The sequence below is a fragment of the Oryctolagus cuniculus genome, chromosome 8 (assembly GCF_051225735.1).
Source record: "Oryctolagus cuniculus isolate XC-2025 breed Fujian yellow rabbit chromosome 8, ASM5122573v1, whole genome shotgun sequence".
NCBI classification, from domain to species: Eukaryota; Metazoa; Chordata; class Mammalia; order Lagomorpha; family Leporidae; genus Oryctolagus; species Oryctolagus cuniculus.
Window position 1 is genome coordinate 46,597,485 of NC_142874.1, and position 27,766 is coordinate 46,625,250.

General features: G+C 38.8%; 1 protein-coding gene across 3 annotated transcripts; it reads right to left on the minus strand.

Moving 5' to 3' along the window:
* Positions 1-27,766, minus strand: TMEM184C (transmembrane protein 184C). Of its 3 annotated transcripts, none has more exons than XR_016211897.1 (10): positions 27,088-27,766; positions 19,457-19,587; positions 19,324-19,360; positions 18,099-18,304; positions 7,062-7,136; positions 5,867-5,960; positions 2,948-3,060; positions 1,623-1,752; positions 983-1,154; positions 1-745 (listed from the first exon to the last, which is right to left on the minus strand). XR_016211897.1 is itself a non-coding variant. In XM_002716916.6 (10 exons), the coding sequence occupies exons 1-10, from the start codon at positions 27,208-27,210 to the stop codon at positions 480-482; spliced, it is 1,317 nt and encodes a 438-aa protein (XP_002716962.1). In that variant the 5' UTR covers positions 27,211-27,766; the 3' UTR covers positions 1-479. The 3 variants fall into 3 exon arrangements, 2 of the variants coding, with proteins under 2 accessions (XP_002716962.1, XP_089158526.1); XM_002716916.6 differs by having other exon boundaries at positions 1,623-1,722; XM_089302400.1 differs by lacking the exons at positions 18,099-18,304; positions 19,324-19,360; positions 19,457-19,587; positions 27,088-27,766 and adding an exon at positions 7,529-7,600 and having other exon boundaries at positions 1,623-1,722.

Genomic DNA, 27,766 nt, shown 5'->3' on the forward strand with positions numbered 1-27,766 from the left:
TTGCGGGAAAAATGATAAATTATTATTTATTGAAAGACATCCAGTTGAGGAGTAGAGAAATAACTGTTAGGTAAGCTTTTATGGCACATGATTAAATTCCACTAATTCATTTTTCTGGATTATGCCTTCTATTAATTCCAAAGCATTATATTCATGCAGCATGGTAGGAAGCGTTGTTTTAGAATAAATGTCCATCCTCTTGCTAAAGTAATGCGACATCAAGAGCATTTAGTTGGAAGTCATCTTCTACCATTCGAGTATGTGGTATTCTGATGTTCTTAAGTCTAAGTCTAGGAAATTTAGACAGTTTGCAATATATAAAACTCATTTATATAAATCCAATAGTTGTACCTGGTTTTCACCTATCTTTGTGTTGAAATTTTCCATAATTTATGGCTTGTCCCAGGCACAACATCCTGAGCTATGGGAGATACTGGGTAATGGAATATCATGGTTTTAGCACAGTTTTTTCATACTGCTCAGGAGTCCATAGATTTAGCTGAAGGTTCTTTTTTCTCCTCCGTAGCATCCCCAAGTACTTCATCAGATAGCTTGGCTGTAGTAGGAGTAGTCTGGGGAGTCACAGTGTGTCCAAATCCTTGGTAGTGTCCCACTGGTGAAGGTGGCATAGAAGATGCAACAGACATTGCATCTTGTGATGATGACGATAACAAGCTTGTATGTTCATTTTGATCTTGATCCTCAGGAAAAAATTTTTTCCTAGGATGTCCTCTGACTGTTCGTCCTTCAAAGTAATATAGAGGTTTCTGTGTTAGCCAGTTATTTTGACCATTGTAAACTTACCATTCTAAAAAACGCTCCCTATTTCCTCTAACTCCCACCTCTGCCTCTTCCAAATTTGAAGAGCCAATACTATGCCACAGCTTTACTCAGTTTTCTGTTTCGTAAATAATACTTAATTGCCCCTGGCAAAAATATTAATAAGCCACATAACTGGATGAATTAAATGGCTGGTACTTACCAACATGTCTTACTTGTTCAGAAATATCATCTCTAATATCTGAAACATCCCACATGGCAAGAAAGGAATCAAAACAGGAGCCCTCTTCCGCTTCTTGGACATATGGTTTATATGAGAAAGTGTAGTGATGAGCAATAGCAGCAAGGAACATTTCAATACAGATAATAAAGTCCTGTAACAACAACAAAAATATCAGCCATCTTTGGGTTTAAATCTATTTTTTTACAGTGTTTTCTCCAAGTACTTTTCAAAGGCACTTAATATATCAACAGTTTTTTTTTTTTTCCAGATTACATTCAAAATAATTTGGTTTGGACCTTTTCAATAAAGGACAAGATGCCAAAATTTAAATCCATTCTGCACTACTACTGATTCTGTTATTGACTGAATAATCAAATATTTCACAGACCCAAGGGCTAGGAGGAGAAATGGCAGAAATAGATCAGAAGAACAGAATCCAGGTTTTATTCCTGGTTCTACTAAAATTCCATAATTATGGCCAATTGGTTCCCTGCTTCCTCATTTGTAAAGTAAAGATAATAGTAGCTCCCTTGCCTGCAGGTTTTATCAGGCTTTATGGAGATATTATGTGAAAATGCTTAACCAGTAGTAAAGTTGAGTTAGAGACAGCACTACTTACCTGGAGTCCTGTAGCCACAGCTTCTACAGTTTGCCATTCCCATGTATGCTTTTCAGAAATAACGCCAACTTTTACCAACAAAGCAATAACTACTGCTTGCCTATATGTTAGGAAAAGGTAAACGCCAAATCTATATCAAGCATAAAATGAGCAGTTGTTTTAAAAGTATGTCATTTAAAAGAGTTAGTCCCCAGTACAACCTGTAGCCTGCTACCACCCTTTACAGCATACTTCAGAAGAAACTGTGTATTTATTTGCTTTACCAACTTCTTAATGTAGTAGTTTTACCAAGTTCATTTTATGTTCCCAGAACTGCAGTATCTTTTTCTGTTTTTAAATTGTACATAAGTGATGGAATTTTAAGTTCTTCCTATACATAGGAAAGGCCTAACATACAATATGTGCTTAAAGTGAAATAGTAGTTACATAAGTGCTGTTTATACATGTATCAACTACACAGAATATCTCTTAAAAGAGTAATTTTGAAACTAGTTCTTGTCGGAAGTCTAGGCGCTACACACAAACGAAAGGGAATCACACTGAGCAGATGGCCCCAAGTGAATTTCTACATCAGTAATAAGACAGATATACTTTCATGGTTCTAGCTACAAAAATACTCACTTCAGTTTTGATTATAATGGTTAAAAAATCAGGAACAATCTAAAAAGTTGTATACACACAGCAGAATACTAAAAAATCCCAAACAGCAAAATCTTCTCTTAACTGACAAAAAACTCGTATCTGCAATACAGTGACCATACTGTGGAGTTCCACACATTTTCACAGTAAGACCATTCCTGTGGAATTTCATACACGACAAACATGCACCACAATGTTAACCATTCTTTTTGGGTGCTGGTTTGTCAGGGAATTTTCTTTGCCCTACTTCATATCATTTCTATCTTGTTACTTATTGTGTTCACTTCTCAGACTCCCTAGCACCCATGCTTTTCCTAAAATGAAGACATGTACAATTCTGTCTTCTGTTTTAAAAACGTTTACTGATGAACATTGCCCCACATTAATAAATATTCTACATCATGTTTTCTTCCAGACTGAAGAGCATTCTGTTAAATGACAGGGCCATGATTTATCTTCTCTAGTATTGAGATATTTAGGTTACCTCAAATTATTTTCTTCTTATAAATGTTATAGTGACCATCTGATTCTTTATGAAAATCCTAATAGTACTAAAGGGATGAACTTTTAAAGTTAGGTGTAGACATTTTAGCCAGGTTCTGACTTGAGAATCTTCAAGATCCTCCTTAACTAAGTTTCATTGTTCTTTAGAAAATGAGAACATTTATGAGAAAAGCAACACTTACCAGAAAGAAACAAAAACCACCAGCTTTACACAAAGAAATTTGCCAACAGGTTGGATTGGACTCAGTTCTTCCTTTAGTACTTTATAAAATAGCAGGAGACAATACATGGCAAACTAGAAGCAAAATTAACATTTAAACTTCAATAAGAATAGATATGGTAATGAACATATTAAGGTTATAATCCAGAGACCTAATACAGATTCATGTTTTAGGCAATATTTTCTAGTTTTAATTGTGCTATTTTTAGATTAACAACCCTACACAGTTAACTCGAGATGGATATATATACCATCTGACATTTCTCAAAGATGTAAAACATCCTGAAAACATTTTGAAGTGTTCGCTTACTGGGGCCCATAAAGAGAATGATAAACACAGTTGACAGGGATGGAAGAAAAGGTTCTTACTCCCCCAAAATGAAAAAACATAAAAACAAAAACCCTATCTGTAACTGCTTTTAAAGACAACTGACTTTTGTAAGGGGTTAGTTTATTACCTAATTTTTCTTATATATAACATTGCTTATTTATAAGGAAGCACATTAGTAAGTTAACACATAAAATAGTTTCACACATTAATAAGTAACACGTAACTACATTTTAAAAAAATTAGGATCCCTGAAAGGTAAAAGTAAAGAATTGGTCAACAGTTTTTCTCAAGGGCAGTAATGTTAGTCCACCTGAATTCACTTTTTAAAATAAATGCTCAAGGGCTGGCATTGTGGCATAGGTTAAGCCTCAGCCTAGAATGCCAGCATCCTAATATGGGTGCTGGTTTGAGACTTGGCTGCTTCACTTCTGATCCAGCTTCCAGATGATGCACTTGGGAAAGCAGTGGAAGATGGCCCAAGTGCTTGGGCCCCTGGACCCACGTGGAGACCCAAAGAAGCTCCTGGCTCCTGAGTTCAGCCTGGCCTAGTCCTGGCTGTTGTGGCCATTTGGGGAGTGAACCAGCACATGGAAATCTGTCTCTCACATTCTAACTTTGCATTTCAAATAAATAAAATAAATCTTTAAAAAAAAAAAAAAACCGGCAGAAGATGGGGCAAGTGCTTGGGCCCTTGCACCCATGAGGGGGACCCAGATGAGGCTCCTGGCTTCCACCTGGCCAGTCCCAGCTGTTGTGGCCATTTGAGGAATAAACCAGTGGATAGAAAAAAATCTCTCTCCCTTCTGTAACACTTTCAAGTAAATAAAAACTAAGTCTTTAAAATAAAATAGATGCTGATGACTTCTAGAAATCAGTTGTAATAATCTGTAGTGTTCAATAGCAATAAACATTTTCCTAAAAATTCACTTTTCACCATTAAAAACCATAAAATGCTTATTTGAAATGTTTCAGAATATGAAAGCAGTAATTCACAGTCCTGTCTTGCACCCATTACTTAATCACATATCGATTTCTTGAACTAAATATAAATTTCATTGCCTAATATTGTTTCTTTAAAGTACCATACTTTTCCATTATGTTTCCTAAAGATTTTTTTGAATATTCAGAATTGTAATTGATTTATCACAAAAGCACTGAAATGATGTCAATATAATTTTTAAGGAAAATATAAATTCTAAAAACAGCAGTATAGAAAATAGCATTAAAATGTTTACATACATTTTAACACTTCCACATTGTTTTAGCAAACCCGGCTTTTAAATTTTGAACTGTATTAACCTCTAGGCAATTAAGAGTGCAGATGAAATAATTCTACATAGCAGGCTTTTCTGTAACATCCTACTGCCAGATGGCAATTAAACAGCCATCTGAAGCTTTGGCTTTTTAAAGTAAAAATGCAAGAATCATCTGAGAAAAACATAAGCATATTTAGGTGTATAGTACTAAATAATACCTTCATGTTCTCTGGACCACCAGCCTGAATATATTTACAGCCTTAGTTCTGTTACCATACATTTTATGAAGACTTTGCCAGATGTCTCAGAACAGTAAAGGTATATTTTAAGGAAGCAAAAAATTAACAGATGAAACCAAATAAATCCTGTCATCCACCTTGGTTACATTCTGTTAATGACCTCAGTTATCAGTAAGAAGTTCCCTAAAGGTATGCATTTGAGTTTCAAAAAGACAAAAACATAAATGGAAACGGGCTATCTCACTCGTTCCTTACTATCTTCTTACAAATTAGAAAACCAAACACTTTTCATATACTTAATCTGAGTTGCTACAGTTAAATGCCTATTAAGTGAGAATTCTGTATGGAGAATTCAGGAATTACCTTTGAAAACTGGACATGGGAATTACCTGCCTGGGCAAATGAGGATTATTTTTAATAACTGCTAATATTTCAGCCAATGAAAAGGCAACAGTACTTTTAAGCAGTCCCTCACTGGGGCAGGGAATATTTCTAGCCTTCTGCTATTGCAATTAATAGGTTTTATAGACAAAGATCAACATTTCTTCAGAATACATAACATTTTTAAAGCATTCCAGTTTCTAGAACAAGATATATTTTAAACTTGACATTTTCAGTTTTCCTTCCGTTCTAAATTCATGGTATCGGAATTTTATTCTCCCATTTTTCTTCAAACTTTACACTGTCATACACCAATTAGATATTTTCTCTTACCAAATATGCCCAATATATGTATTTTGTGTAAGTGTATATTTTTATTTTTTTAGACAGCATTTTGTTTTTATAATTTACCCACACAGCTATGCAATGAATTACAGAAATGTTTCAAACAAGAGATTAAGATCAAGAGATTAAGATACAAGTCACCAAATAATTAACAAATATGTTAGATCTTTACATATGTATGAAGATATGAAAAGTTTAAGTTCTTCCTATGAATTATATTTCAAGATTAAAAAGAAGCAGTTAAGCTTTATCCATGATAAAACTGCTTTAGGGAATTTGGAGCTATAGACACTTAACAGTACAATTAAGGAAAATGAATGTTTACTTACCAATTGAGACATATTGTTTATTATAACCAAGTAAGTCCAAGCATTTGAAAAGCTAAAGTTCCCTTCATCATATATACCAACCAGCTCACAGATTCTGCAAAGTGGTAAAAATGAGACAATTTTGTGATTAATGAAATCAAAGTGTATTTCAAAATGCAGTGATAGTAATACCTACATTTACAAGTCAGCTTGGTAGAATGATCCTATAGATAACTGCTTATTTTGGCTGTGGAGGCAGTTCAAAAACTTAAAGAAAAATGTTTTCCATGGAATGTTGCCACATACTCTTCCAACTTGAAGGAAATCCAAAACAATGCACTTATATTTAATAGCAACGAGTAATTACTAAATTCAGAAGAACTATGCTGCCTAGTTGTTAAAAGCTGGATTGTTGGACACACAGTACAGACCTAAAACAGAGGGAGTTGTAGTTCCCCTCTCAGTCGCCTTGGACAGAATTGCATGAAGACCCAGATCCTCTCAAGCATATTTTATGATCAGTATTAAGTTCTATGCTCATCCAGTTTCTAACTCATAGAAATATAAAGCAAAGTAAATTAGACTTAACTGGATTAGAAACTGCTACTCAGCGGCAGATTGAAGAAGTTAATTCTTCTCACCTGCTTTCTCTCCAGGTTTTCCTCTGTGAGCATGCAGAATGTTAGGAAGTACTAGCAGACAAAACATGTAATCTGTCTGCTTTAAATTATTTGATGTTCTCCTATTTTTAGCAAGTATTTTTGCCAGGTGGCTTAATGAATAAACCATTTTATCCTCAAGTTTCAAGCCTTGACGGAATGTTTTTACAGAAAAATACATCCTCTTTCTTGTAGTTTTCCTACTATATTCTAAACTATGTAAAAAAAAAAATCCATGTTATTAACCTAAAATAATGCACATGAACTCCATATAATAGTTTCTGTAAAGCTGTGTGAATATATTCTTTAAAAAGAAAGTGATTTTTCCAAGTGCTTTACAGCAAGCTATAAAGGATGTAGCATGTGGCAATTCTCTGCCTGTGAATGGCCTTATTTATTTTAATAGAGTAGGTTTTCTATGTAACCGATTCTCACAGCACACTAGACCTACATGAAGAACAAGTAAACTAATGCTGTCTGTTTTGCTACTCAGCTGCTGCCATATAAGGAAGAGCTGGAGGATTTTTAAACAGTCAAAATAAAATCTGTGTGCTTACAAAGCAACGATGGTGGTGAATGGTCTGACAACTGTATACTGCAGCACTCCCAGTTTGCACCTAAACAGCAATACTCTGGAAAAGAAAAAGAACTTTAGCAATTCAGCTACTCATTTAAACAGCTTCTGATTTCCCCCAAACTCTCCAAATTAAAATCACTTTGACAAATGATACCACAATTACATTCAGTTATTTCAATTTAGCAATCTTGTATGGCAGTGAGGGAAGGATGTGGGTGGGTAGCGGCAAACAAATGAGCTAAACATTGTTGAAATTATCTGACAACCGTATCCTCTGAAAGATCCCCCTTTTTGGGTACAGTCTCAAATTCCTGCATAGTGCAGCACAGAACAAAAGGAAATAGGTCCAGTGTGTTTCTGCAAGAAAGATCAATTGCATGCATGTGCATGCGTGCCAGAGAGTGAGAGGGAGAGAGAAAGAATGCATTTTTAGAAATTATTATTTACGTTTAGGATTTGGTTTCCTTCCAGATTTGGTATTTAAATATTATAGAGAGTATTCATTCCTCTCTGGATACTCTGAAAGGAAAAAACAAAGATCCTGCATAAAACATATTTTATTCTATCACTGGGCTTACTCAACATAAGGGAAAATTCACAAGGCATACCAAACAAGCAGAAACCAAAAGTCCCCCAAACAATTCGGCTCAAGAAGCACGTGAGAGTCCTCTTAAACTTCAGACCAAGTTGCTCTGAGGACAGATGCTTTTTGAGCACTTCTATCATCAGAACTGGTTATGTGTTGTTGTGTATTATGAATTTCAAACAGAATTATATGTAGACTGAAAGGACTGAGAGCCTGTTACACAGACCCTGAGGGGTTGCTAGAGGTTCTCTGAGCTGGGAGCCTTCTTGGTGCCGAGGCAGTCCGTTCCCACTTAGAGCTGAGTGTGCCTGGGCTTCCCGCAGGCTCTCCTGAGGCAAAGGTCCTGCCTACACAAGCTACGGTTCACGTCCCGTACCCTTCACACAGCTAAATCCAGTCAGAGCTGGCTTAAACTTCCAGGGTTCTACGAATTAACGTCAATCAAAAACAGAGACTGTTAAGGGTGCCTATGCCGAAGGTATGTGTACAGTGAAGTCAAAGATGTATCTGAATACCCAAATACACAAATAGGAAAGAAAGCTTAGGAGTTATAAGAAGCAGAATAGAACAGAAAGTCTAACACATATTCAGAGTTCCAGAAACAATAGAGGGGAGGCAAAATTTGAAGAGAGAATGAGAAAGTTTCAGAACTGAGGACAGACACAGAACCCACACATTAAGGAACATTGTTAAGTCAAACAGGACTCAAAATGAAAACCAAAAATGACCCAGACACTTCTAGTAAAACTGTAGACAAAGCAAGGATCTTCAGTGTGATTGGAGGTAAGGCATTTATAATGAATTGACAATCAGATGGACTAAAGCCAGAAATAGATAAAGTCTTCAAAGAGATTAGAGAAAATACCATTCAACACAGAAATGTATAATCAGCAAAACTAACTTTAAAGAAGGGCCGGTGCTGTGGCGTAGCAGGTAAAGCCACCGCCTGCAGTGCCAGCATCCTATATAGGAGACAGTTTGAGTCCTGGCTGCTCCACTTCTGATCCAGCTGTCTGCTATGGCCTGGGAAAGCAGCAGCAGATGGCTCAAGTCCTTGAGCCCCTGCACCTGAGTGGGAGACCCAGCGGAAGCTCCTGGCTCCTGGCTTCGGATCAGGACAGCTCTGGCCATTGCAGCCAATTGGGAAGTGAACCAGCAGATGGAAGACTCTCTCTCTCTCTCTCTCTCTCTCTCTACCTCTACCTCTCCTTCTCTCTCTGTGTAACTCTTTCAAATAAATAAACCTTTAAAAAAAAATGAGGGCAAAATAAATATATCTGACAATGTCATTTAAGGCAGCAAAGAATTTGTAAGGGAACAAAGTTTAAGAACAAAATGATCATAACTGAAAGATCTGAGACGCAAGAAGTGAGGAATAATTGTTAAACTTGACAACTTAAAAACTATCCAAAAATGTTACCTAAATTTTAGATTTTTAAGTACCTGCAATAAAATCTAAAAATTTAAACAGTCATGGTAAAAAGAGTAGGAGTAGAAAATATAACTTCCAGAACAGTAATGAGAAAAAGAAATAGAGCAAGAAAAACAACAATGAAAGAATGTTATTAACCATCGGTGGCTCTGTAGCAGCAGCTGTGATCGGATACAAGAGGTATTCAAAACATTCAGGGAAAATGTGTCTTATGAAAAACTTCATGGATTTCAAAACTTTTTTGCATCAAAATGCACATTTTTGAATTCAAATTTTCCACCAACTTTGTGAAGTACCCTTGTCTGGCTGCAGTGAAATGTGTATCTTCCTTCATAGTTAAAAGTCACATTAAGATTACAAGTAGTATGGGGGGAGGAGGCTATTGTGGTCCATAAGCTGTACTTTGGAAATTTATGCTTATTAAATAAATTAAAAAAAAAAAAAAAAAGATTACAAGTAGTCAAACATTATAAATAGATGCGATTTTGCCCCTAGGTGAGCTTTGTAAAGTTTTTGGTTTTCAAGTTTTTTACATTTTAGATTAACATTTAACTGTAGGTGCTATAAAACTGATGTTACATTATTTGTAATCCTCTAATGCTTGAAAAACTTTAAAATTATATATAAAAATTCTTGTTAAACAGAGGAGCCTTCTCAAACTTCTTATACCATCTCAAAGTATTAAAGAATAATTTTAAAAAGAGGCTAAACACAAAGTAGATTTCCGGACTGGACACTGACAGATAAAAGATAATAGTAGAAATCTGAATTGCATGTGCAGTTAACAGTATTGTATGACTGTTATTCTGACAAACCTGATGGTTAACTTTAGGTGCCAGTTCAACTAAGGGACACCTAGGGAGCTGGTAAGGCACTGTTTCAGGGTGTATCCAAGCATGTTTTCAGTGCGAGTTGTGTGTGAGCGGGGAAAGATCTGTCTGTTTACGTGGGCAGGCACTGCTGAATTGGCTGGGGCCCAGGCAAAACAGAAAGGCAGAGGAAGGCTGAATTCTCTCTAAATAAGAAAGAAGAAAGGTTGTAAATTAATGAAACAAGAATCCAACAGGAAAAGAGTTCAGCAGAGCAAAATAAGGGGCAGAAAGGAAGTAAAACAGAACAGATAGTAATGAAATTGAAAATATACTACAGAGAACACCAACAAAGCCCAAAGCCAGTTCCTGCCCAGAGTAGTAAAGACGGGCAAACTTCTGGCAAAGATTTATCCTGGAAACCAAGCGATGCGTACAGTTCATGTTAGCGATGGAAGGAGAGTCGTAACACACAATCCAGAGAGACTGAAAATATGATCTAATGGATGTCCATAAATTTTAAAACTTTGCCAACTCTACCTAATTCCCTAGAACTTTAATGGTTTAAAAATGATTTCAGAAACTGTAAGAATCCTAAATAACTCTATCATTGTCCTGGCTGCTTCGCTTCTCATCCAGGTCCCTGCAAGTGTGCATGTGAAAGCCGCAGAAGATGGCCCAAGTCCTTGCACCGATGTGGGAGACCCAGATGAAGCTCTTGGCTCCTGCCTTCAGTCTGGCCCAGCCCTGGCCATTTGGGGGAGTGAACCAGGGGATGGAAGATCTTTGCCATTCCGCCTTTCAAGAAAATAAAATAATAGAAAAATGATGCCAGTTAAGAAAACCATACCTCATTTTAGAGTGCCTACTTTTGATATCGCCTCCAGCTCCTGACTCCAGCTTCCTGTTAATTCTGACACTGAGAGGCAGGGGTGATGGCTCAAGAAAATAGGTCCCTGCCACCCATGTGGGAGACCTGGGGATTGAGTTATTATATCCTGGCTCCTGCACTCGCTCAGCCTCAGTCATCACAGGCATTTGGGAGTAAACCAGCAGAGGAGAGAGATAGCTTTATCTCCTTTTCACTGTCTCTGTGCCTCTCAACAACAGAAAGCCATTAATCTACTTTGCCACAATAATAGGCTAAAGAAAAACCATGATCATCTTGACACAGAAAAAGCATTCAATGCATTTAATGAAATTTAACTCTTATTCATGATTAAAAACTAGCACAACAGGGAACTTAATTAACCTGATAAAGGAGTCCTAAAAACACCTTTAGAAACATGTAATTCAATTGTGAAATTTTATAGGAATTCCCTTGAAAATTCCAGAATGATAAGAATGAAGATATTCACTTAGAGTGAGAAGAAAAAGAAATGTAAAAGGAATGTGTGGTATGAAGACTAGAGAGGAAACAGACTCTCCATTTTCAGTTGACTATATAAAGCAAAAGATCTATAGACTATGTAAATTTAGTAATATTTTTAGATATAATATTTATATGCAAAAAATCATTAGACTTTCCACACATGGGCAGAGGCTAATTTCTAAAATAGATTCCATTTAGAGTAGCAATAACAAGTCAATAAAAGATGTGTGAGACCTTCATGAGAAAACTATGTTGAAAGATACAAATAAAGAATAAGTGGAAAGACCATTTTAATGGCTAAGACCCCCCAATCATGAAGATATCAATATGCTAAAGAGTGAATTTGCTTGGAATAAAAAAAAAATCCCAGTTAGTTTTTTAAGCAATTGCACAAGCTGACTAAACATTTGTGTTTAAGAGCACAGACGCAAGAACAGCCAAGGTAACAGAGCTGGGGCACCTGCCCTTCATGTTAAGCTTTAGTAATAAACTATATAGCTAATGTTTGGAATCAGTCTAAGGATAAAAAGGTACCCAATAAAACAAGAAAAAAAAGGACCACCACAAACATCTAAATGTGCTTTTTGTTAGCATGACAAAATACCTGAGACAAGCTATCATGAAGAAAAGTTTATTTAGCTCATGGTTTTTGGAAGCCAAAAGTCCCGATGGCATAGTGTAGGTACTGTGGTGAGGGCCACTCTTTGGCTGCATCACTGCGTGGCCCAGATAGCAAGGGTGAGGACATGTGCAGGAGCAGGCAGATCACATCTTGAACCAGGAACAGAGAGAGCTGGATGGGGCCAGGTTTGTTCCTTTATAACAGCTCTCTCAAGAGAACTCACAGGATGCACAAGTACCTTGACAGCAGGCCTCCAAGGATCTAAGGACCCCCTGTCAAGCTCCCATCTTTTAAAGGCTCCACTTTCCACGGTAGTGCTACCTTGGGGACCACAACCCTGATCCCACAGACCTTTGAGGATGCATACGGTTAAACCATAACCAACCCACAGCACCCACACACATGGAAATTTGACATATGACAAGAGGTGACACCATGGATCAATGAGGTAGAAGACAGAGAATGGTGCCAGGATGGTCACCCAATGGAGTAAAGTGAAACTGTATTCCTACCTCACATAAAATACATACACAAAAGAATCAACTCCAGATCAGATGGGTTAAGTTTTAATGGCAAAATTTTGAAAAGATTAGAAAAGCTAAGAGAATGTTTTTATAATCCTGAGTTAGGAAGACTTTTTTGTGAACAAGACCCAAAAAGTAACAACTACTTCATAATAAATAAATATAATAAACTCAACTATATTGAAGTTCAAAGACAATCTTTAACAGAAAATACACTGAAAAGTGACAAGGCATGCCTAAAACTGAAGGTATTTGTAATACATGCTTAAGCAAGAACTAGTATCCAAAAGATCTTGTAATTCCACAAGACAAGAATAATAATAATAATAATGTAAGAAAATAAGAAAAAAAAAGGTAAACAAGCATGCCTCATAAAAGGAAAACCAAGGAGTTCATAAACATGAAAAGATGCTTCATTAATAATCAAGGAAATCCAATTTAAGACCAGAGTGATACACTACTCTATACCAACTTGATAGGCAAACAAATGAAGTCTGCATAATTCCAAATGTAGGCAAGCATGTGGTTCAACACGGAACAAATTTTTTTTTTTTTAAGAGTTGAAAGGCAGAGTTATAGACAGAGAAAGGGAGAGACAGAAATCTTTCATCCACTGGTTCACTTCCCAAATGGCCGCAACAGCTGGAGCTGGGCCGATCCAAAGCCTGGAGCTAGGAGTTTCCTCCAGGTCTCCCCACATGGGTCCAGGGGCCAAAGCACTTTAGCCATCTTTCTACTGCTTTCTCAGGGCATCAGCAGGGAGCTGGATCAGAAATAGAGTAGCCAGGACTTAAACTGGTGCCCATATGGGATGCCGGCACCGCAGGTAGATGCTTAACCTACTATGCCTCAGCACTGGCCCCAACAGAACAATTTTATTTACTTATTTTTAAATTCTTACTTATCTTCACTTTGTTTGAAAGGCAGATATATATAGATATATCGATATCTCTAGGTATCTATAGATATATATCGATATCTATCGATGTATATATCTATATATATAGAGAAATGATCTTCCATCCACTGTTTCACTCCTCAAATGCCTGCAAGTGTCATGGCTGGGCCAGGCAGTTGCCAGGATTTCAGAACTCCAGCTGAGTCTCCTTCATGGGTGGCAGGGACCAATGCACTTGAGCCATTATCTGCTGCCTCCGAGGTTGCATGTTAATTGGAAGCTAGAATTGAAAGCACAGCCAGGACTTGAACCCAGGTACTCTGACATGGGATGGGAGTGTATCAACAGCATCTTAACTGCTGGGTCATATGCCTGCCCCAGAATGATTTTATTTTTTCTTGGCAAGAGAGTAAGTTAATATGCTTCAGAAAACAATTTGCCACTAACCTGCAAAGTTGAATAAAAGCCTGTGAGACCTAACATGTCCACAGCAAGGTGCATACCCACAGCAATGTCTATTTCAACTTGGTGGAATGTCACCCAAATTTTAAAAACAAGAGCAAGGGAAGAATAGTAATAAGAGTTAGTACTACTTCATGAAAACATATATTCCAATTACAGAAGTGCAAATGCATCAAGTTACTAGAAATGTTTCCGCTTCCCCAATGAATGACCTAAACAAAACCAAATGTTCATGAAAAGAAAACTGATTGTACTCATTACTCATGTTACAGAAATCAGAATATAAAAAGTAGACTTGGTTTTTATCACATACCAACTGTAAACTTGCCATAGCATTTGCATAGTAAAACAATAATCTAAATGATCCTAAATGGCAACAGCCTTATTAATTGTCAGATATTTTATACTAGTTATCTATTAAAGGGAAATGAGTAAAATAAATCTATTTATATACAACAGACTGAAAAATACTATTACTAAGATCTCACTCCCCAGCTCTATGATTTTAGTAACCATTCAATGCCTTTTCAAAGACGAGAAAATCCGATGCAATTTGTGGATGTGTTGTTGACTGTTAGTCACATTATCCAATCAGCAGCTGTCTGAATTGAAGTCTCAAGAAAAAATGAAAACAAAACAAAGATGCTTCAGAATAAATGTAACTGTTTACTTGGGAACAAATCAAGTGCACAAACACAGAATATGAGAATCTGGACCAGTAGTATCATTTGACAAAGGTCTGGGATTTTAGTTTACCACCAGCCAACTGTGTCTGCAGCAGGTGTTTAGCCTACTGGTTATGATGCCAGTGTCCCACATACAAGTACAAGCCAGGATTGATTCCTGGCTCAAGAAGATGACTCCAGCTTCATGCTAACATAGACCCTGTGGGGAAGATGGTGATGGCTCAGATAACTGGGCTCCTGCCACCCATGTAGGAGTCCCAGATGTTCTTAGCTCCTGGCTTCGGCCTGGCACAGTTCTAGCTCTTATTAGTATTCGAGGAGAAAAAGAGTGTATGGGAAGTCTGTATCTGTTTGTCTTTCTCTGCCTCTTAAAAAAAATCAAAACCCAAAAAAGCAAAACAAACAAAACTGTGCCAGGTTGAAGAAGTTAAGATTAGTGCCTTGGGGCTGGTGCCGTGGCTCATCGGGTTAACGCCCTGGCCTGAAGCACCGGCTTCCCATATGGGCGCCGGTTCTAGTCCCGGCTGTTTCTCTTCCAATCCATCTCTCTGCTATGGCCTGGGAAAGCGGTAGAAGATGGCCCAAGTCCTTGGGCCCCTGCATGCACATGGAAGACCCGGAAGAAGCTCCTGGCTCCTGGCTTTGGATCGGTGCAGCTCCGGCCATTGCGGCCAATTGGGGAGTGAACCATCAGATGGAAGACCTCTCTCTCTCTCTGCCTCTCCTCTCTCTGTGTAACTCTGACTTTCAAATAAATAAATAAATCTTTAAAAAAAATTAGTGCCTCATCTCAGGTTCTGTATCAATGGAAGAGTCCTTATCAAATCAAACTGTCACTATCATATTATCATCATCAACAATACTTACCAATGGCAGTCTCTCATCTCTCTCAGCTTACACCCTTGCCCATTTCCTAGTCAGTCTACACAGAACACAGTAATCTCCGAAAATGAAATCTGGACACGAGTTCTCTGCGTGACAACCTATAATGGCTTCTCATGTGACAAAGACTCTCTTTCACTGACCAAACTTACAGGTAAGTCCTTCTCAGTGCTCTTTGACAGGGCTTCATCCTTGGGCACTGTCCTTGCCCTAAGTCAGCTTAACCAAAGAATCCTGTTAAGTCACTGCTCCACCCCTTGATATCTGATCAAGTTCCTCCTCCCTTTGATGGTCTAAACCCTTGGCCTGCCTGTAGCAAGAATCCTGTTAGTTCAGTCAAGAATCCTGTTAGATCCTTCCACTCTTGACGTGTTCTATTAGTAACTTTGCATCCACTGACACCTTCAATCTGCTCCTTAGCTATAAACATCAATTTGTCCTTGTTGTATTCAAAGTTTAGCACAATCTCTCTTCCCTGTTCACCAATCTACATTAGTTTTTCCTTATTATCCTTTTTCATGGCCTCCTATTATTTTGCCTTAAACAGATAACCATGTATTTGTCTTCATTTAATTCCTAATCAAACTGTAAATTCTTTGAAGTCTAAACTGTTTCGTGTATTAAGATACAGCTACATAATGCCACATACACTAGATATTCAATACATATCTGTCAAAAGAACATATTAGAAACTTACTATTGTAAAAAGCCAGGTATCTCCCTGTACCTTTCAGTATATAAGAGGCAGAAGCTGGCAAGATGTTGTACAAATAGTTCCGTGCTGCATGGGAAGCAATGCAGCCATCTTTAAGTTGTACATCTATACTGACTGCAATGCCTCCACATCATTCTATTAACCTTGGCTTAACACTTCCACCTAATTACCTGTCTGTCTATGGTCAAGTCTTATTGATTCTTTGGTTGCATTCTCTTACTGTTTTTCTTTCTATTCTACTCTCATCTCTCCTTTATCTCAAAAATGGACTATTTTAATCTCCTTTTTCTCCGTCTCTGGAATCCTCTTCCCACTAATGCATCTTTTATAGTATTGCAAATCAATCTTTCTAAAACACTGTTTCAAATGTCTGCTTGCTGAAAAGCACCCAGTGTTTCACTTGTAAAATAATAAGTGCAATCTTAAATGCAACTTACTTTTCAAAATGAAAATTGTAGAAGATACGTAAACGTTTCTTTTACCGTCCTATACAAACATATAAGATATATATTGTATGCTATTAGAATAAACATTGCTATTTTGTTCCTATTATGTATTTTATGCTGCTTCCCCTCCTGGACTATCTTTCAAGTCTTTTCTTTCTTTTCTCTCTCTCTCGTGCACTTTCTTTTCTCTCTCCCTTTCCCTTCCTTTCCCCCCTCCCTCTCTCCCTTCTTTCCTTCCTTCCTTCTCTCCTTTCTTCCCCTTCCTCCCTCCCTTCTTTCTTTTCTTAATTTACTTATCTGAGAGAGGGAGAGACAGAAAGAGAGAGAGATGGCCAGTGGGAGGGAGGGTAAGAGAAAGAGGTACACATGAGCACCCCCACTCATAGGTTCATCCCCCAAATGCCCCTAAAGGCTAGGATTAGGTCAGACCAAAGCAGAGAGTCTGGGACGCAATCCAGGTGTCCCACATGAGTGGCAGGAACCCAATAGTTTGAGTCATTCTTGCTGCCTCCCACGGTCTGCATCAATAGAAACTAGAGTCAGGAGCCAGAGCCAAATATTGTACACAGCTACTCAGATATGGGTTGTGGGCATCCTGCCAAACACCTACCCCCATCAAGTCTTTTAACCAGCTATGTGATACTGCATAAAATGCATAGACACTGATTCTTAATTGTAAGGGGATTTAAAAAAATATTTATAATTTGTTTTATTTGAGAGAGATCAATCTTCTTTTTGTTGGTTCATTCCTGAAATGTCTGCAATAGCTAGGGCTTGGCCATGGTAAGCCAGGAGCCAGGAACTCATTGTGGGTCCCCCATGTGGGTGATAGGAGCCCAAGTACTTACGCCATCACCTACTGATGGCACACCAGGGTGTGCATTAGCAGGAAGAGCGAGGACTCAATTCCAGGCACTCTGATATGTCATGTAGGTGACCCAAGTGACTTCTTTTTTTTTTCTTAAAGATTTATTTATTTGAAAAAAATTACAGAGAAAGAGGGAGAGACAGAGATAGAGAGATCCTCCATCTGTTGGTTCACTCCCTAAATGGCTGCAACGGCCAGGGCTGGGCCAGGCCAAAGCCAGGAGCCAGGAGCATCATCCAGGTCCCCAACATGCCCACGCACTTGGGCCATCTTCCGCTGCCTTCCAGGCACACTAGCAGGAAGCTGGAGAGGAAGGGGAACAGCTGGGACTTGAACCAGTACCCATATGGGATACCGGCACTGCAGATGGGCCCAACCTGCCATAGCGCAGGCCTCCCCTAAGTGGCATCTTAACCACTACATCAAATGCCTATCCCAAAAGGATGTTGATTAAGTGATTTCTAAAGTTTTTTCCTACAGTATTTTATTTAACTTTTCTGTTTGGGATGAATAACGCTAACACATAGATAGATTACAAAAATGTGTGTTGTTAGCTTTCAAACTTGGCTATGAATTACATCAGGGAAGGGCAGTCTGTCTTAGACATTTTGCCTTGCTCACATTACTTACCATACTGATGTGCTAAGAGTTGATACTTAAAAACTCCACTGAATTTGAATTAGAATAGAAAAGTACTAAAACCAAAAATACTTACTCTCCCATTGCCCATGGTGGACAGCAACATAAAGGAGGGAAATGTTTCTGCTGATCTTTGGCTTCAAGGATTAATACCAGATTTGGATATCGGTTAGTTAGATAATTGGTAAGGAATCCCATAAAGTTGTAAATGACATAAGCTTCATAGCATTCTCTGCAGGTATCCACATATATTGCAATGCTGGGGTATTTCAAAGCTACCCACTATGAAAAAGCACAGGTGTTAAAGATAGTTGTAGCTAAAGATAAAATGAGTTATAATTCCAATTCATGGTACTCAAAAATAAGCTAATTTCAAAGTCTGAGACATCTTGTCACATACTTACATCAAACTCTCTAAAATTCATCATTATGATGGCTACTAGACAACGTGTGAAATGAAGTTTTAAAAGCCCTAAACATCTAGGATATGGGTTAAAAAAAATAGTAGGGATAAAGAATGAATATCAAGAGCTAAATTACATGAATTCCTACACATAATCTGAAATTTTTCTTAATTTGGTTACAGAAAATGTTGCTTCAGTTATTTCCTTTAAATAAATTAGTGTAGCATAATATCATAATTACATGTTTATTTACTGGAGAATGTTTTATTAGTTTGTCCAAATACAAAGGAGGATAACTGACAGCTGACCTGTGGTTTCAGCCAACTGTGTACTCAAATTATCTGAGAAGAAAAGGATGCGTCTGTACTAAACATCTACTGCCTGGTTTTTTCTTGTCATATTCCCTTAGCAATACAATGTATAACAACTATTACACATTCACTGATGCATTCACATTGCATCAGGCATTATAAGAAATCTAGACATGATTTAAAATATACGGGAGAATCTGTGTAGGTTACATGCAAACACTATGCCATTTTATAAAAGGGACCTGAGAATCCTTGGGTTTTGTGTCCACTGGGGGTACTGGAACAAGTCTTTTTTTGGATGCTGAGGCATGAATCTAATTTAAAATATTCTTGAAACAGCCACTAATCTGAGAGCTTAAGAGATTAAGCAAAGAACATAAAAATAGAATTTATAAAATTTAAAGTATTTGCATTTTTTCTTTTCTATTCTCATACTTTATCTTATCAATATTGACAGCAAGTGAACTTTTCTTATAATCTGACTCCTTACTGAATAAACCTACTTGCATATCCTTAAATCTTCTGTAAGCATAGTTAACACCATCAAAAAGTTCTAAATTAATGTAACAAAGTGAAACATACTTACGCTATCTAAACTGTATATGGGTACCATCCAAAGAATCCTATTTAGAAAGCAAAATGTAAATATTAAAAATTTTGCCATATTTACAAAATAAACCAATACAAAACTAGTAGAATAAAAACATATTAAGATTTACCTTATGATTGGTTTCTGTAGTTCAGGTTGTGTATAATGCACTAAGTGTTGCAATATCACCCAAAGGGATATGGGTATAGTCAACAGCAAAAAGATTCCAGCAATAAACCAAGCCTTGGTGTGTATTCCAACCTTAAGAAACAAAAGGACACATCAGTGTAAATTCTGATATTAAAACTAAAAACATAAATAAAATACTTTTATATCTTATATTTTCATTTATTTGATTACTAATGAGAAATACTGTTTTCCAAATTATTATTTTATTTCTTCTTCAAAATAAATAGCCTATTTGTGTTTCTGTGGACAAGAGGGGACACATTATTCCTCATGAGCATTGTTTCTCAAGCTTTTCTAACAGCTTTTCATTTATTAAAAATATTAATACCATGTCATTTCTCAGTTTGCTATTTGTTTTTTATATTTCATTACTGCTTTTGTAGATGTACAGAAGTTTTAAAATTTTCTGCAAGTCCCATATAAAAAATCTTTTTATGGTTTAATCATTTACTTTTCTTCATAAAAAGTTAAAAATCTGGGGCTGACGCTGTGCTATAGTGGGTAAAGTTGCTTCCTGAGATGTGGGATACCATATGGGTGCTGGCTGGTGTCCTAGCTGCCCTACTTCTGGTCCAGCTCCCTGCTAATGGCCTGGGAAAAGTGGCTGAGGATGGTCCAGATGTTTGGGCCCCTGCCAACCAGGGGAGACCAGGATGAAGTTCCTGGCTGCTGGCTCCTGGCTTTGGCCTGGCCCAGCACTGGCCATTGTGGCCAGTAGATGGAAGATTGCTCACTGTCTCTCCCTCTCTTGTTGTAACTCTGAATTTCAAAACAGACTCTTAAAAACTTAAAAATCGACCTAAATTTATTGTTAAACATTTTAGATAAATACTTTCATATATGAAAATAACAATGAACTTTTATTATATACTATTTGCCTAATACTTGGCTAAGATATTTATATGCATCCTTTAAAAAAAGATTTATTTATTTATTTATTTGAAAGGTAGAGTTGGAGCCAGCACTGTGATGCAGGTTAACGCCCTGGCCTGAGGCGCCAGCATCTCATATGGACGCAGGTTCGAGACCCGGCTGCTCCTCTTCTGATCCAGCTCTTGGGCCCCTGCATCTGTGTGGGAGACCCGGAAGAAGCTCCTGGCTCCTGGCTTCAGATTGGCACAGCTCCGGCCATTGCGGCCAATTGGGGAGTGAACCATCAGATGGAAGACCTCTCTCTCTCTCTTTCTAACTCTGACTTTCAAACAAATAAATAAAATGAAAGGTAGAGTGACACACAGGGAGGGGAAGATGCACAAAGAGATCTTCCATCTGCTGGGTCACTCCCCAAATGGCTGCAATGGCAGGGGCTGGGCCAGGTTGAAGCCAAGAGCCTGGAACTCCATCTGAGTCTCCCAAGTGGGTGGCAGGGGGCTTAAGGACTTGGGCCATCTTCTGCTGCTTTCCCAGGCACATTAGCAGGAAGCTGGATCAGAAACAGAGCAACCAGGAATTGAACTGGTATTCTGAAATGGGGTGCCTGTTCAAGAGGCAACTTAGGCTGCTGTGCTACAATGCTGATCTCTATGTAGTTTCTTAAAAAGGAGTTTTAAAACCTATTTTAATTTGAGGGATAGAGAGATGGAAAGAGACAGCTAAAGCTCCAATACCATGGAGCTTCTCCCAGATGTCCATAAGAGCTAGGGCTGGGCTGGAAGAAGGCCAAGAGCCAGGAAATCAATCCAGGTCTCCCACATGGGTGGCAGGGACCTGACATTTTGAGCCATCACCTACTGTCTCCCAGGGTCAGCATTAGCAGGAAAACTGGAACTGGGAGTGGAGCTAGGACTTAAACCCAGGTGCTCCAATATCGGTGTTTTAACCTTTAGGCCAAATGTAGACCCCATGTATTATCTCTTTTAACCTTCCCAATGGTTAAGTTCTGTCTCACTATTGTCCAAACAAACTGTGTTACTATGCTACCCCTGTTATATACAATAATATCAATTCAGGATAGTATTGTTTCAAAAAAATCTACTTTCTTAGGTCAGTATTTGATCAATATTTTATCCTTTAGAAACTCAATTTCTAAAAATATACTTATCCTAAAGTAGCACTGATAAACTTTCTGGTAAAACAACTTTAATCTGAACCTATGTTCTATTTGGAAAGCCCTAGAGAATACTTTGCCATCACTACTGCTTCCCAGGTCTGCATTAGCAGGAAGCTGGAATAATGAGCCAGAGGCAGGTACTGAATCCAAGCAGTCTGACACGGTGGGAAGTGAGCATCACACCACTAACTTATGATCCCGTCTTCAATCTTTCTCTTCTTAAAAAGGGAAAGAGTATTTATTTTTGGTACCTGAGTAGTTTGAGCAGTTAACAAAATAGACTTGAAGCCTACAACTCTTCATTTCACTGTTTTAACATGACACCCCCTGTCCAATAGGGACCAGATATTAAAGAGGTAGAAAATAAAAATATGGAGAAGAAATGTATTTTTATGTCAATAAATTTCCACATTTAATATACAGAAGCCTGAAAAGCAAACATGTAAATATTGTAAAAGGGCTTCCTGCTTTGCTCATTTTCATTTAAAACTTACTCAGTGATGATCAAAGGAAATATTAACATAAGCATATATTGCAGAGTTTCTCTTTTTTTTTTTATTTGACAGACAGAGTTAGACAGTGAGACAGAGAGAGACAAAGGTCTTCCTTTTTCCATTGGTTCACCCCCCAATGGCTGCTACAGCCGATCCTAAGACAGGAGCCAGGTGTTTCCTCCTGGTCTCCCATGTGGGCGCAGGGCCCAAGCACTTGGGCCATCCTCCACTGCCTTTCCAGGTCACAGCAGAGAGCTGGACTGGAAGAGGAGCAACTGGGACTAGAACCCAGCGCCCCAACCAGGACTAGAACCTGGGGTGCCAGTGCCGCAGGTGGAGGATTAGCCAAGTGAGCTGCGCCGGCCAGAGTTTCTCTTTTATAAAGTTATCATCAGCAGAGTCCTGCCAAATACTTTTAATGTCTCCATTTACTTTTATGATTGTTGTAGTGCCAAAAAGTAGAACGTGGTTGTAGCATCAGAGAAACATTATGTGCGAGTGACTAGTGAAGGCCAAGTATAATCACAGTGTGCTGTAAGGAAGAAAGTGCTTTCTCAAGCAGTCATAAAAACAAGTGCCTCTGGGTAATTGAGTCATTTCAGTATAGTCATGCCAAATTAAGAAAAATTGTGCATAATGCAGCATCATTTTTACATTGCAAATGGCAATTTAGTTTTAGAAAAACATCATCGGCCCACACTAACATTAATTTGAATTACTGCTTTATAGCTATTTTGACTTTTGAACTATATAGAAAGCTGTATGCATAAGAAATTTAAGCTACTTTAATTGTGTTCATATTTAAGTAATAATAGGAAAAGTTACTACCAGGTATCTGTAGAAATGAACTCTTCTCTTTAAATAATCTATCTAAACTTGAGACACACTTCTATAGAGACACCATTAACATAATACTTAAACTTATCAGACATGCAGTGGGGGGTTTTTTTGGCTCAAAAAAATTAGAAGGACGAGCTATGGCAGTGTTTTTCTAACATAATGTGAGGAAGGAAGAGGACAAAGAAGTACTAAAGACAAGTGTCTAGGAGCAAGTTAGCTCTCCCTCAGCCAGCACTTCAGACGAGAGTACAGAATAGGAGAGTGCTTTCAAGGCCCAGGCCTCCAGAGGCACGGAGAGCAGAACTGATAGACAATAGTACTACAGAGAAGCATGCGGCTAAGTGTGCACTTGGCTTGCTTCGGGTCAACCTCACATACTCAGCCCATGAAAGAGCAAGAGAAGTCGTTTCCGTAGCGCAGGCGGTCATCCTGCCGTTTCAGTACATGAGTGTACTCGGATGCTGCACCTCTGGCATGGGATGAGGTGAATGAACCTCCTGTTTTCTGTAGTCTCTTTCCTAGGAACTTCTCCTAGTGAACACTGTGACTCTAGTGTTTAAAAAAAAGACAGGTATTTCTTATATAAAATGCCCCTAAGCATAACCTATTGCTCAAGCAGACACATGTAATTTTGTCTCAAGTGTTAAGAACCTAATACAGCCTAAACTGTTACTGCACCAGGAAAAGAATTGCTGCCACAATACAATACCGATGATGCTATTTAAAAAAAAAACACAGTGGTGTAGTGGATAAAGCTGCTGTCTGTGACAGTGCTGGTTCATGTCCTAGATGTTCCACTTTTGATCTAGCACCCTGCTAATGGCCTGAGAAGATCAGCGGAAGACAGCCTGACACCCATGTGGGAGACCTGGATGAAACTCCTGGCTCCAGTTGGCCCAGCGCTGGCTGTTATGGCCATCTGGGGAGTGAACCAGTGGATGGAAGATCTCTTTCTCCTTCTCTAACTCTGCCTTTCAAATAAAATAAATCTTTAAAAAAAATTGTGGTAATTAGGGCTTCTTGAGCACCTACTATGTGCTGGGCACAGTGTTAAGGATGTTAAATATATAAGCTCATTTGGTGAATTAGATAAGAATAGGATATTGTATATGAAACCCTAAGGACAATGTCACTATGGCCACTTATCTCTGCCTCAGTTCTGCATCTGTAAAATGAGGATACTTCCTATGCTTCAGGGTTTTAAAGATGATGAAATAAAAATTATAGCTAAATTTTGAGGACATACTCTAGTTAGTGTCTCTGGTCTTAAAAACAAAAGGAAAACAAGCCCTTCCTTAATTTCACACTCCTCTCCACCTACTGTGCATTCATTTCTCAGAGTCAAAATTCCTGCAACCAAAATGAACAACAAACTCAAATTCCTATTCTGATTGCAGTTTTCCACCTCACATTCAGTCTTCAACTCCACTGAAACCATTACTAAGATGACAAGGACTTTCCTATCTTGTGAAAACCAAGGCACACTGCAGTAGCACTGGACACTGGTCACCATGGCCTCCTTGAATCATTTTCTTGGCACTCTGCTTTCCCATTGGCTGCTGCTTCACCTAAGTTCCTACTCCTCGACTTAAGCTCTAAAGACTGGTGCTGGGCTCTTGGCCATTTCTATTTCTTTATAATCTCAGCCATCCTAATGGCTTTACTACCACCTACATTCTGACCACTCTTCCATGGGTAGAACAGTTCTTAGGTTGAAACACAGGGCCTTTACCAGGTCATGAAGGTTAAATGAAATCATAAAGGAGAAGCCCTTATCTGACACGGCACAGGGCTGGTACCTCATAAGATGAAGAGGCACCAGAGAGGGCACTCTCTAACAGGTGAGGCTACAGCCAAGATTTGGCCACTGCAACCCAACAGAACTGCTGTCTCCAGACATCACCCCGACTTGTACCTCTATCTTGGATCCCAAAACATTTTTCAGAACTCTGACGGGAAAAAAATAATGTTAAGTCTCTCCATCCCCAGAATGGCAGTGTGAGCAGACTAAGACAAACTCCCACATTTGTATCTGCAGCTCAAACCTTTCTGAGTGCTGGACTTGCATATCCAACTGCATATTTGACATGCAAATCTGAAGGTCTCTCGTTACACCAAATGTCCATACAGAACTAAATTTTCTCAAACCTGTCCCCAGTCCTCTACTTTCCATCTTGGTCTGAAACCAAAGACCTCAGAATTACATTTGATTTCTCCTTTTGTCTTACTGCCCCTCCTCCCCAGGCTAATTACTGCCTAGTCCTGTTTGTTCAGTTTTCCATCTCTACTCCTGGGATCCCTAGCTGGGCCATAAATCACTGTAGTCCAGCCACCCACTACTTCTCAACTACCATAAAGAGCTAACTTCTCTTTACTTCCACTTAATTTTCCACAGCTGGTAGAGTGGTCTTTTGAAATTGTGCAATAAAACTGACGTGCCTGTTAATTTCTCAGATTTTTTTCTAGTTTCCTCAACACCGCATAAAACATTTTTATTTTATCGGTTTGTTTTTGTTGTTTGATCTGCCTCTTCCACCATGTTTAAGAGTCTCATAAGATAATACCGTGCACAAAACCTGATCATCACTGGGACTCAAGTCATTTGGGCAGAGGGAGGGGAAGAGAAAACTAAGTGAAATTTTATTGTGGTAGATACTGTCAAAGTCCTACAAAAACAAAGCAGGGAAGTCAGAGAGGGGAGGCTTGCAATTTTCAGTAGGGCAGTCAGGTATCATCTGAGCAAAGCACTGAAGGACACAAAGGTTCTAAGGAGGGAGCAGGCCAGCTTGTTTAAGGAAAGCCAGCGTGGTGAAAACCCAAGACTTGAACAGAGAAAGTCAGAAGAGGATCAGGTGGAAGTGATGTCAGAACATGCTGGACCTTGATGGCCGCTGTTTGGAATACTGGCTCTTATTCTGGGACTAGTCAAGACTGCAAAAGGCACATACAACGTGACCTGTGTTTGAACTGGATTTTCTAGCTGGTGTGTTGAGAAGACTCCGGGGCAATACGTGTTGAGAACTTGGCTCAGGGTGTTAGCAGTGGAGACTGCAGATTAAAATTTCCCCTAAAAGTTAGTAGCTCTTAAAACTACAGTTGCAACTAACAACTAGGAGAATTCTTTAACCAGGATATTATATATAGCAATAAGCTTAAAAGTAGTCTCTGTACTATACTCTATGCAAGAAACCCCATCTGTATTAAGATGTTAATACATGAATTTTGATAAAGTATGGAAATAATCTACATATTTGTTAAGATATGAGAAATACTCAATGTAGCAGAATAACTATATGGACTACACAGTATGGGAGTCAACAACAACCAAAATCAGTGAATATACAGAACCCAAATGTATATTAAATATTTTGCTTAACTATGTAAAACATTTCTATACTAAAAAAAGCAGCTATAACTATGGTCTTGTCATAGCACTTGAAAAATGAGTGTTTCTCACTAAAAGTACTTTTTGATTTTTATTAACTCAAAATTAAAGCTCATTATACAATTTTTATAGAGTCTGCGTCTTAGTTAAACATTTACCTTGGGATCTTCCAGCTTGTAATACCTTACTGATGTCACAATAACAATATGACATCAAAAAATATACAAGGGACTTTTTGCAAAACCTTTGTTGGTTAAGAGTTAATATTCAAAGTAAAACAGCAAAGTTAATCCAACAAGAATCCCTTAATTCAGGAAGCTAATTAAAAGCTAGAAATAGTCAATACTTGGTTCTCAAAGTAGTTTGTAAGTCCAATATCTGACCAAGTCGGATTTCAGGAATAAACCATACTTTCATGAAACTGATGAATATTTGCATAACTACTTTTCCACACAGCTTTGTTAATACATTTCCTTGCCTTTGTCCCACCTCTACCTGTAGCATGCTTTTAAGAACCCTGAACTCGATCAGTATGATTTAAATAAGTGAAAGGAGAAAACCTACACGAATGGATCGTTTCTTGATGCTTTGTATCCTTGAAATAAATGGCTTAAAATTAAAATAAAATTAAAAAAAAAAAAGGAAAAAGCCACAGATAGGTTTATGTCCTGAGACCCGGCTCATTCACATGAGAAGGCTCGCAAGATACCAAGTCTGGGTATCTGGGTACAAATGGATGGCTGTCTCCTTTCCAACCTTACATAGGTAGAAGGGTAGAGGTCAATGGTGCCGGCCCCTCTTACCTCCAGTTTCTGTAATTCCCACACGCACAGGGGAACTGCAACCACTATGGACACCAGGTAGATGACCACAGCTAAAGGTCGAATCCACTGCCTCCAGTTACTCCAGGTGCAAGTGCAAGGCATGTTTTCGCATAAATCAGCTCCGAGTAGCAAGGGAAAAGAGCCCGAAGACAGTTGTAACGGGGAGCCCTGCTCTCTGGCTGTTTTCTCAACTCGCACACTACGGAGAAAGAACTGCCACGCGACTTCAGCAACAGCTCGAGCCGCCTCCTTGGCCCGGGCTGTGCTTTCTGCTGCTAGCGCTGCGGCCACTCAGGGTGCAACCAGGGAGCAGTGCGGGCAGCATCCTTTCTCCCCTAACCTGCATCTACCGGGTTCTATCTAGCGCGGTGGGATCCCCGGCAGAGAGAGCAGCTGCTCTCATCTGGGGATCGCCCCGAGCTCCGCCTGCACCATGGTCTTGGAGAGCGGCACGATCAAGTTCGTTCTTGGGGACCCGGCACACTCCCCTTCTGCCCTGCAGCTAACTGCGCGCTAGCTCTTTTCTTTGGGGTTCGTGCTTCCTCCCTCCCGCGCTCGCAGGCTTTTCTTCGCCCGGTGAGGTTGGTAGATAAGGGCCCCGATTTTCCTCACTGCCTCGAACCGGACATCCTCTACGGCAGAACACAAGGCCAAACCC